Here is a 12,365-nt window from a genome sequence, read left to right on the forward strand (position 1 = left end):
GGTGGGGAGGGCAGAACACACAAAATATATATATATATAATTAGAGAAAGAAAAATTCATTTACCTGTTCCGATGGCCGCCACCTTTCTCCCGATGTGAGCAGCAATGGGATTGGTCTGAGCGCCTCAGTTCAGCACTCAAGACATAGACTAGTAGCCTGTGTTGGTTTCCCCACCCAGCTGTACAACGCCGCTAGCTGGAGAAAGGCCAAGTGCACATGACGGTCAGAGGACCGGCCAAACCATCATGAGCACTTGGCCGTGCCCACCACTCTCCCCTCCTTCCTGGTGCTGCAACTGCAGCGTCTGTTATAGATTTGCAACATTTGCCACATAATCCAACATCTGCTGCATGAACTGCAGATTTAAAAGTTACTAAAACACAATGACCTGTGTTACCCTTCTGTTGCTTATTGACATATTTGGGTGTTAAAGTGGTACTAATGAGGTGGAACCAAAGCTCCTATAGTGTTAACTAGTGTAAAAATAACAAAATAGTGAAGTAATACAATCTCAAAATGGGTTGCATTATGCCACATAATTTGCCTTTTCTTGCCTCGTAATTTAGTCAACCCAATCGCATACTTTGGCCCTCCCCTGCCACATAATTCCAAAAGCCCTGACTATCAGTGGAACCTAATGCTGTGAGATACAGGTGGCAAGTTGGATTCTGGTGACTCTACCTCAGTTGAACACAAGGAGGAGCCCTTCTCCCTCCCACACCTCCAACCTTCCCCTTTCTGTCTATCTTGTCTGTACAACAAGTGTAACTTTGTCAGCTATTCTTCTTGGTCATATAGCTCAATATTTTATTCATTTTCTGATGGTAATGTAATCTATTTAATTTGAGTTTTTACATAGTTCTCAAACCGCAAATTGCTGTCTCATATCGCAAAATATTGTTTCAAAGCTCTGTAGCACTTGGGGTGGGAGAAGAAACATCAACACTAAACTTTAGGAACTCTTTTTCCGATCTTAATCATTGAGGAAGGGTATTTCAATGGGAATCATGAAGAGGCTTTTGCTGTGATCCGGGTGGGCTACGACCAGTGCAAGGGCAAGCGTGATCTTTTGAGGGAGGTAGAGAGCAGGGGTGCTTTGGAGCAGTTGTAGATGGTAATATGCCCTTTTGGTGAGTGGGTTCTCATGTGGGGAGGAGGAGACCTTGCTGTCAAGGATGAGATTTAGATTGCAAACTTTCTAGGCCTCTTTTGTAGGTGGATCCCTGGTATTCAGCCATGATGGAGGTATTGTTGTACTTCGCTCTGTGCCTGCCTTATGTTTTTCATGAGATCTTGTTATTTAATCCAGCTAACACACTCTCATGTCTAACACTCCCAATAAGTATTTACATTTCTCTCTACTAATCCATCTTTGGGTACCGGAGTGGCGTGCTACTCGCTGAAAAGCGCTTCAATGCCTCTTCGGGTGTAGTAAGCGCTACATAAATACAATTATTGCTCAACGCGCCTAGAAGGTGGGCCCCTAGACATGTGTTTGTGTTGCAAAGAATGAATAACTTTCTTTGCATGATTAATTAAAAGCATTGCAATCAAATAACAATAAAGAGAAAATCAAAAATAAAATGGCGAGCTAAAAAACACGAAATTCTAAACGGCCAAACAGCGTTAAATGTGGTGCAATAAAAAGTTAAAAAGCAATACATCCGGGATTGTTCGAAAAGGTAGAGTGCTGAAGTGTAATTCTTCCAGTAGGAACGGTGTGCCGTGAAGAGATATGCGGCACCTCGCCTACGCCAATCCGGGCACTGGTAGAGTAGTGCATGCCTTCCGTGTTCATACATTGATTAGGACACAAAGGCTAGAGTGCATTTCATCATTGTTCATTAGTGCACAACACGTTGCTTGAGTGCAATTCATGTGGCATTATCATAGTTCTGGTCCAGCAAATGATGGGGGCGATGGGAAGCATTTAGATGAAAGCGGCTGCTAATTGCTGGTTTCATTGTAGGTGGCGCTGAAAGCAGATGAGGTCATCAAAAATGCATATTTCCAGTTGAACAGTTCTGAAACAATACAGAACCTAGTACGCATTCATGTTCCTAGTGGCCGTCAACAGGCTCAGGTACTGCATTTTAACAATTTGAACTGAATGATGTAATCGAGTTCTGTCAATTTTGGCTGACCAGGCCTTTCGGACAAAATCAGTTGGCCATTCATGGGGACAGCTAATATCCTGGCTACATCGTGTTTCCTGAAGCTTTAATTGTGGTTTGCTTGATAAGTTACTCTGCTTTTAGCAGAAGTTTTGCAAAACACGCCATGGTGTTTGTTGCCAAGCCTTTCATGCAAAACAGGATTCCTTGGCCACAGGATCTAAAGCTTTTTGAATTCAAGATGTTTCGAAGATAGATTTCTCCAGCAAATGCGTAGTATATGTAGAAAGTCTTCCCTAGGATGTTGGCAATTCTACACTCTTTGTTCTCCATTGGCTGGTGCCATTTTGGAAGTGCGTTGATTGATGGTAGAAATCCAAATCCGGCTTGGAGCTCTTTTAAATGTATATAGCTTCTTGAATTAGCGCTCAAATACGTTTGAGCGATTCGTGCCTTGTAGGTGTGGATGGTCATCCATGCATGATTGCACAACCTGAATGTGGCTTTGTCTTCTCGCCAGGAGAGCTGTGTGATTTGTTTGTTCAACACTAGCTTAATGACTGGTAGAGTGAGCAGGTAAGCCAGAGCCGTTCTACTACCTGGTATTTCATTGGTGCTACTATTTTTCCCGGCCAGAAGTTTACATTCAGGGGCACATTTGATGCAATTTCTTGCTATAGCAATGCTCTTAGTGAGTTTGGTTTAAAATACCAATGCGTATTCCTATTACAAACAATATAATGAGATGGTAATTCCGTACATGAGCTATGAAATGACACTATAGTGTTTTGGAGATAGCCGGCAGCAGAACATCTAGATGAATAGATACCCTGCCGCTCGAGCACAGTATCAAGACTGGGCGGGCACTGCCCGGTACTGAGATGCTCTGTTCGGACGCTGTTGCGGATCGAGGTGTAACTATGGTGCATGTCCCACGCCTTTCAGTGACGTGTGTACTTCTTGTATTTCTTTCTTTCTGGTGCAATAGAAGTGTCTACTTGGTATATTGATCTCTCCTGTAGTGCGCTTTGGCTTCCGGCTGGAGGTCCTGGATGAATATGTGCAACGTGTGGTCCTGAAGATGGTCCTATAGATTATTTTAACCGATTAAGGACCGAAATGTCGACGCTTGGCAACGCTTTGTTTACTTTCTGTCTCATTATTTGACTGTTAAATGACTATTCAGTGACTAATACTGTCTTGGACATGGTATTTATTTATTGTCCCATGTGTATAACAAAAGTTGCCTTATACTACTGAGAACTTTGTTTACCAATATCGTAGTATTTTTGTTGCCATATTTAAGTTGTGTATATGGAAAAAGTACAAAGAAAGATAAAAGATAAAAAATATATTTTGAATAATAAAACAGTTTAATTCTGTTTGCCTTGCTTCCTGCGAAATAATTGATTGCGCTTGCGGCTATTTGAAATTCATTGAATGTTGTTTGAATAATTCCTATAGGGACACTTGTGTACATTGTTATTGATTATACCCAGTCCCTCTGGGAATATTGGGTGGCTCTGTTTTGTGTAAACGGTACTGAGTACCTGCACTTCTTTATTTTGAAAGGGAAAGTAACTATCAGCACTTCTCAGCCCTGCTGCAATGCATTTAATGGGAGAGCACTGGTACTTCCCAGGAGCAAACAGGTACTCCAAAGAGTGAGTACCTGTACTTCTGTATTTTCATTTAAAGCACCGATCAAGCCCACCCCTCCATCGGCGCCTGTGGGGAGCAGCTGGTCGGGAGGGAGATGTGTGTGGGGGTCACACAAAGGTCGGTGCGAGAGTGCCCATGAGTAGAAAGCTATCATCTGTGAGGCTGGTTAAATTTGTGTCTTGTGCAATACGTGTGGTGTCTGTGGAAGCGGAATGACTGCTGTGATTTGGCGGACAATAAGCACTGGCGCGGAGGGTTCGCGGAGATCCCCGCCGCGAGCAGCGCATCTGCGCACGGCTGTGTCCGGCCCTGAACCGCGAGGGCTGACAGGGGCCGGTTGACACATGCTGGACTGAGTCCACTCACACCCCGGGTCTTACTGCGCCTTGAAGTGAGCAATATCCGGCCCAGGGCGCTCTCTCCTACAGGGAGACTTGTCAAGGAGGGGTGCGCGAGGATGATAGAAAATTGCTTTGTGGCTGTAAAATGACAGCTGCAAGGTGATAAACTTGTAATCCATAGAAACCTTGCAGCATTTCTGATAGAAACATCCCCGGTGGGGATTAGTGCTTCTGCTAACCCCCCACCCTTCGCCCCCCAACAACTCCCCCCACCTAGGCTCAGGCTCCTATCCAATGTGAATAGAGGAGTCCCCTCTTCTCCCTCATCTAAACGTCGACTGCGGTCCATTAAATAAATAAAATAGAACATTCATCCTGAACTGCAGCACCTTTTCCTGTGGAAATGATAAAGATAAAACATATCGATGCAGCCAATCGGCTGTGTCGCTGGGTAATGGCCGCCTCTGGCGGAGATCACTTGACGATAAACATCCTTCGATGACACCGGGAGCCCTGAGCAATTTCACCAAAGTGTAGTTCAAGGGCAGCCTGGGATGCTGCGGTTTCCGAGGCAGATTTTTATCTCGGATTATTCCACGTGGAAGAAGCCCTTGGTTCTTTAATAGTGGCACGCGCTCTAAGTGGCGCTCGAGGAAAAACAGCCGGCTCCGTCGGTGAAATGCACACCTAAAATCGGATTTAGATGAATAAACTTGATATTAAAGGTGGTGGCATGGCAGTATTTAAACTTCTCAATGCATCCCTTTGTAATGTAGGTCTTGGCTCGCGTTGCCGCTTTGACGTGGGTTTGGCTCGTGGGTTTGGCTCGTGTCTATCTCACGAGCCAAAGCCCGTGTTTGGTATTGTTATCTTTTGAATGTGTTATTCACGAGCCACGGTCCGTGCATGCCGTGTTATGTTTTAAAGTGTTTACCTCGTGCATGGACGCTTTACGAAGACCAGACGTCCATGACGGGTGGAGTTATTACCTGTGGATTAAACTTCACTTACCTGTATCATTTGCCTCCTCTTCATTTACGACACCCTTGCACCCCCTCCCAAACCAGCACCACTGTGATTTGATGTGCTTGCTCTACCTCGTGTTTGGACGTGGGCCTGGTTTCTTAGGTACGCTGCTGTAGCAACCAATGTTAGCTCGCGACAGCAGCCCATAAAATTACCATTCATTGAAATCAGACAAGCTGATCCGCTTACCCAATCATATCACCAACAACGCACAACAATAAGAGTTGCAGAATGCCTTTTTGATGACCATTGGCTGGGTGGCAAAACCGATTGTGACGTCATTCACTAGGTGGCTCCTATCACAAGAAGGGCGGCTCAATGCAGAGTTTCTACTAGCTCCATGTTACCTGAAGCATCTTTATCCAATCATAGCTGTTTAGCTAAATGCACATTGTATTCTGAGACCTGTTGGTTTGTCAGTGCTTTAAGTGGGATGATAAAGATGGGAGGTCTCTTAAGGGGGCGTGGATTCAAAGGAATTGCTCCTTTATAAAAAAAAAAAAGCTTAATACTTGCATGCTAAAGCCTTCTTTTACAAGAGTAACTGACATACGTAGCAATGTAGAGATCTCAGTATTGTGGGCCATAAGCGATAAGGCATCTGACGAGGTGCATGTAAAGTCTAAACTGCACAACAGTCAGGTTCTGAACATGTATTTATTTTTTCCACCTTTGAATATGGACTATAAGCTAAGCACATATTAACAAGCATTGTTAATGCCACTTGTTTTGGCTTTTGTATGTTGAAAAGGTGAAACAAGCCTAAGCGAATTACTCGAAAATTGAGATACCCCCTCTTCAATCATATCTCTAATCAAGTGACCAAACCCGACCATGTTTATCAGGGCTCCCTTCATCCTTTCATTTTCTTTGCATCCATCTATTGATCCATTTTTTCACTATTCTCTCTTCATCTAGCCATATTTTTCTTCACTTAACATTTCCATGCTGTCAGCCAGCCATCCAACCATAATTTCCTTCATCTCTCATCTGCCCACCCTTTCATCCTTCTCTATCCTACATCCATCCTTTCACCCATCACTGCACCCATGTTCTCTTCCATCCATTCTTTCCCTCACCAATTGTTTCACTCGTCCTGCCTCCTCCTTTCACCCAGCTGCCTATCCTTTCATCCATACACCATGTCACCAATCAGTCTTTCACTGCTCCACCCGATCTTTTACACTGTCACCCTTCCATCTATCCATGCTTTCATTATTCCATCCGTTCATTTCTTCCTTCATTTCACCCTTCCATCCTGCCTTTCTTCCTTCCTACGTTTCACATTTTCTTCCTTCTCCTGTTTTCTTTTCTCTTTGTCTGCCCATCTTTTATACCTCATTTTTGTCTGTTTTAGTGTGACCCACTTCACTAACCCATCGGGCCCCGCGGGAGCCCCTGGCGCAGCTGTTGCAGTGGGGGTTCACCACTCCACCCACCATGCAAGCCTGAGGAAAGACAGAAGAGGTAGCAGTGGCGAAGTCTCCTATTGCGCTTGCGCACTGGGCTTGCACTGCTGCAGCACATGTGACTGTGAGTGCAAGGAAGCCTCCAGTACAGCCCTTGCTCCTTCACTCAGGCAGCAACGCCCAAAGGCTTAAAGCGGTACGTTATGCCACTTCCCACAAAAGAAATGTATTCCTGTGTTCTAGGCAGCAATACAAATAAAGGTGCTCCACCCTTAATGAACAACAGCAGAACCAAGCAGTAATAATTCAGTGGCTACAGGGAGTACTGAGCCTCAATGGCTCCATAAAGAAATGAACAACAATGGATTCAATAATGCATTTCAATTAACTTAATTGGCAATGAACATTAGTGATCTGGGAAATGCATACATCAGTGGTCACAGGAAGTGCTAAGTCTCAAATCCTGCCCCGGACATCCTACTTCCAAGTCCCATTCTTAGCCTCCCTTCTGGACAGGCCTCTTAGAAGTGCCTCAGGCAGCCAGGCTCTCCAGGTCTCTGGTCAGAAGTTCAGCCACGGAATTTCAGGAATGTTGTCCACCACAGTCATGATGCACTTCCACTGTGGAACATTTGCCTGTGTCTGCCAAAGCTGTGACCTACCTTTGCACCCTTTAAGCAGTGTCATGGCCACGTCATCACTCATGCACGGTGCCTAGTTGGAAAGTCTTTAGTATACCCATGTGTGTCATTTCCATGTTTGCAATGTGCCTATGCATCCCTCTTGTGTTCCTGGTGGGATGCTTTGAGTGACACTTGATTACATGCAGTTGAAAAAAAAAATATTGAAATACAGTTGGAAAAAAAATATTGAAATGTAGGTATCTACACAACTGTTTTATTGTTTGAATTTAAGTTTCTTGCTTTCTGTATTACCACTAAGAATAGTAAAATGCACATACCAGAGTTTATAGGGAAGAACAGGTTTAGTTTTATTACTTGCACCTACTATGGAATAGGATGAAATATCTGAAGTTGTTCCATGTAAAGTCTCAACCTGCTTTCTATTTGTGGCTTGGATCAGAACTCTCCAAAATCCTAAAGTGTGAGGAATAATTTTCATAATCTCAAACATCACTGTAATTACGAGAGTTGTATAAATCACTAAGGGGAAGTGGAAGAAAGGGAGACCACGAGAACATTTATAGAGAGAGGATTATTATTTTCAAGTAGTTGTATCAGTACTACAATACAATTTTACAAAGGTAGCCATGACACACAATTGTGTCATGGTCACACAAGCAAGTGACGGTGAATGGCGCAGTGACACAAGGGTGAAAACACACAGTGAGTGTCGGAAAACCAACTGGTACAAATACTTGAGTGGTCAGTAATACAATGCAAATATATACAAGGTAGGTATTTTGATTTAGACTGAGTTGGTTGACCACACAAGCGCCCCAGTTTGCGCTGAATAATCGACGGTGTTTCAACCTGTTCAATACCAGGTCATCATCTGGACAATGGTTACTGATCTCAAATTAGTGCTGAGGTGGTAGTTGGATATCAATCCAGAGGATATAGGCCATGGCCCAATGGCGCAGGTGAAGAATGGGTCAACGAAGGACCACTGGGTTAAAGGATTGAAAGGAAATACAACAGAAATTTTGGTCCGGAAGGTAATAGGTATCTGGGTCCAGGGACCTGGAGGCATGAATTATGGCTACTCGCAGGGGGTCCGGGGAAACTCTGGTGGGACCTGCAAAGTCGTTAGTGGCTGTCCTCGGGGAAGCTCAATTGCATGACGAATGAGGCGCTTCATTCGCCCATCATCAATTGTTTAGCAGCGGTACCCGGCCCGTCTGCTTCTGAAACTTTGGACTCCCCGAGGACATTTATAGCAAATTTACACTCCAAAATGGCAAATAACCAAAAGTAGTAAATTAATTGCTACAAAGGGCAAGAGTAAATATACACATGTAGATTTTCTCCTGTGTACATATACCTTTGCGAATCGGCCCGAATTGTTATAACCATATGTTGTAACCATATTCTCCATATATCAGCCTGTTTCTCTTATTGACACTCTGCTCTGAACCCATTGGCTTAACCCAGGACTAGAAGCCCTACATCCCTGGACAGGTGCTCTGACAGTTGATTCCAGTATAATCCATCCCAGCTTCACTTCTAATGAAGCAATGGCTACAACTAATCGTTCCAAGCCAGCATAGATGAATGCAAAAAGGGGCAGCTCTCCTACTAAAGTAAGCATTGGAAAGGACTGGAGTCAGATGAGCACAGCTATGCTTCCTGAAGGTTTTGTGCTGATCAGCAATGGATTGAGAGCCTGGAACCACGAAAAGAAGCTCAAACCAACAAAATGTTCGAGTTTGTTTCAGCTTGACCCATACTTTAAGTTCAATTAGAATTTGAGCAGATTCAGTTCTTACTTATTTTGATTTGGATAGTGCACTCATCACTTGAGAGTGTATCCAGGCACTTGGGCAGGTGTGAGGGTGTTTTGTTCCCAAGGTGCTAATATAAAGAGCAATGTCTTCAGCTTCTCGTGGAGCTCAAGATGTGAGGAGGAGGCTCTTATGTGCTGAGGGAGGTTGTTCTGTGTCCTTGGTGTGATGTAGGAGAGGGAGCGGCATCCCGTTTTTGCTTTTGCGAATGCGTACGAGTGAGAGTGAGACAAAGCGTTGGTGTCTGGTGGGTTGGTGGAAGTGTATTCAGCTGTTCAGGTATACTTGCCCTGTGTTGTGTAGGGCTGTGTATGTGTGCGTGAGAAGTTTGAATTGGCTGTGCTTGTGAATGTGGAGCCAGTGATGCTCCTCGAGGTGCAGTGTGATACGGGTGCAGCGTGGGAGGTTGAGTATGAGTCTTGCAGCGGTGTTCTGGATGATCTGGAGTATGTGTAGGAGTTGTTTCGAGATTCCGGCATAGAGAGTGCCACTGTAGTCCACCCGGCTGGTGATGAGTGCTTGTGTGATGGTCCATCTGGTGTTCTGAGGCAACCATTTGAAGGTCGTTTGTAGCATGCCTAGGATGTGGAAGCAGGATCTGCACAATGCATTGACTTGAGAAGTCATGTTGAGCTTATTGTCTAGGATGATCCCTAGATTTCTTGCATGGTCTGTGGGTGTGTGTGTGTGTGTTGGTCCAGATGGAGTACCATGGGGAGGTCTTGGTGCCAAAGACCAGTACTGCTGTCTTGTCAGAGTTGAGTTGCAGGCAGTTGGTTCACTTCCATTCTGCAACCCTGTCCATCCAGTTGGTGAATTTGATCCTCATGGTGATTGTCTTGTCCGTCAGATAGAGGATGAGTTTGGTGTCATTGGCGTAGGAGATGACAGTGATGTCTTGTGATTGAATTATATTGGTGAGCAGTGTCCTACATATGTTGAAAAGGGTGAGACTCGGGGACGATTCTTGTGGGACTCGGCATTATCAATCTCTTGGTCTCTGATGTGACAGGTGGCAGCCTGCTTGTGTGGGTCCTTCCCATGAAGAAGGATCAGATCGTTTTGACAGCAGATCAAAGTGCTCTTAAGTTTGACTTTCAAGCAGACAATGACTTGCCAAGATGGTGGTGAATGACATCAAATCTTCTGCTTCTTATGTGAATCTTACAGTGGGAGCATTTTCCATCAATTTAACATTCTAAACTTGGCTGCTCAAATACACATAAATGAGGCTTTAATTTAAGTGCTACGGGAAAGTAGCACTTGCTCCAATCTGCACGTCCTGTTGTTCTTTAATATGTCTACAGTTATTATCTAACAATAATTGAGTAGGATTTAACCTTGTTCATTCTTAGTTTTGAAGAGATAGATTCTTATGCATCAGTCCTCTATGTTTTGTCATCGTTTCTCATGCCTTGCGGGTTGATGAGAGTCCTATTTTGTTACATTAATTTCATATCTTTGATATATTTGACTGTTATATACCTGTATTAATTCTCTGTGGTTTGTCTCTGTTACAGAGTCTTTCACAGCTGACCACAAGCCTCTTATGGGGGAAGCACCTGAGGTCCGAGGGTTCTTCTTGGGATGTGGCTTCAATAGTGCTGGTGAGTTACTGTTCCACGTTAGAAAAGCTTGCTCTGCCTTTGCGCATTTGAGGTAGGTGGTCCTCTCTAATAAGAGATAATACCTAGTTCAGTAGGAGTTCAGAAAGCTGGCTCGACAGTATGCGGAAGCATATCCAACACGTTCCACTTAAACGTTGTTCTCTGTGGTATAAATTATTGTTATAATGTGGATTTGACGAAGATCTATATTGTCTACATTGACTGCCAGCACCTTCCTGCTCTTTCAATTCTGGAATGTTAAGACACCCTTGATGAGCATTCTACCATAATCAGCTGAAGCTGAGATAGCACAGACTCTAGGTTTGTAGGCGTGCTGTGCATTACTTAATTCAGTGTTTCCTTTCCCTGAAGAAGTCTGGTATGTCTGTTTCACTGTTTGACCATTCTTACCTCCTTCTTGGGACTGTGAGACTGTGGGTCCCATTGATATCCGAGTACTGAATCTTTTTGGGCGTCCTGGTATCATTCTCAGAAGCACTAAGGAGGAGAAGAGCATGTCGGAGCTTCAAGTGTGTTGTACCTCTGTACATGCAAGATGCTGCATTTGTGTTCCACTGTCTCTGACATACCTACTCGTGCCAACCCATTGTTACTACCACTGCCATCTTTTTTCTTCTTTATCAACAGTGTGTTCTTTTCATTGCACTTCATGACCTGCTTATCATAAGATCACTGCAATCGCATGGTGTGCATCAGGGCCATCTAAACAGCATCGTAGCCCCGGGTAAAGCAGTGCACTGGCCCATGCCTACACAACCACTCACAGGAATAAAAATGTTTAACGAAAAATTAGTTTCTAATGTAGTCTGCATGGGGCCCCTATGTTCGTGGGGCCCCGGGCAACTGCCCAGCATACCCATGTGTTAAGATGTCACTTGTGTGTATCACTCAACACAAGGAGCAATGGCTGGTGATGGCTGAGTGGCATTACCCGAAGCTCTTGCTGGATTGCTCTGCCACTGCTGCAATTTGTAAAGGCTCTCGGGGGTGATGCTATGGAATGGGTCCCCATAAGTGGCTCTATGATGCTTGGTCCACTTCTCGTGAGAAAGATCCATGCCTTGTGCATAGCGAGCCTTTTTTAGATAGGTGATTGGCTAAGTGCCATGTGATGAAAGTGATTTTTACTTTATTGTCCTGAGGACACGTCAATGCTGATATCTTTCACAAAGGCTGTAGTACACATCCCCATGTCCCCATGTCCCATCAATTTACAGGTTTCACATGTCAGATGACCCTGCCAATAGGGCAACTGGGAGAATTCCAGTTGTTGACAGTACCACTGTCTCTGTGTCATTCATATACTCAAATGTGGACCTAGGACCCACAGCTGCACATTGGCAATGAGGGCCTGAAATGAACCCCCACCCTCCCACCCCCGCCCATCCTGCCCTGACTGAGTCCATTAGTCTCAGAGGGTTAACTGACTCCGAGAATGATAGACACACAGTAGTATTCAGTTTTGGTTTCAACTGTTGGACCTTTTGACTTTTCTTTGGTATTCAGCAAGAATGGAGAGTCCCAACCACACATCAGTGCAACCCTCCTCTGCCCTTACTGTCTGGCAAACGCTCCTTTCTCTGTGCCATTTATCTACTCCCATATGGGCCTAGGACCCACAGCTTACCAGTTTCTTCTGTTGAGCAGGATAAGCTCAGCCTGCATGTGTCACAGTTTCAGATGTGTTGTAGGATTAGGGGTACTTTTCTTTGTTGAGAGC

At 44.5% G+C, this 12,365-nt stretch overlaps 1 protein-coding gene across 2 annotated transcripts in view; it reads left to right on the forward strand.

Moving 5' to 3' along the window:
• Nucleotides 1-12,365, forward strand: part of SARDH (sarcosine dehydrogenase) — an 850,014-nt gene that overhangs the window by 305,936 nt on the left and 531,713 nt on the right. For both annotated transcript variants that reach the window (XM_086921071.1, XM_086921072.1), the window contains exon 9: nucleotides 10,538-10,624. In XM_086921071.1, the coding sequence (XP_086777197.1) occupies nucleotides 10,538-10,624 (87 nt within the window). The remainder of the gene's footprint in view (nucleotides 1-10,537; nucleotides 10,625-12,365) is intronic.

Source organism: Lissotriton vulgaris, chromosome 5, assembly GCF_964263255.1.
Source record: "Lissotriton vulgaris chromosome 5, aLisVul1.2, whole genome shotgun sequence".
Taxonomy (NCBI): domain Eukaryota; kingdom Metazoa; phylum Chordata; class Amphibia; order Caudata; family Salamandridae; genus Lissotriton; species Lissotriton vulgaris.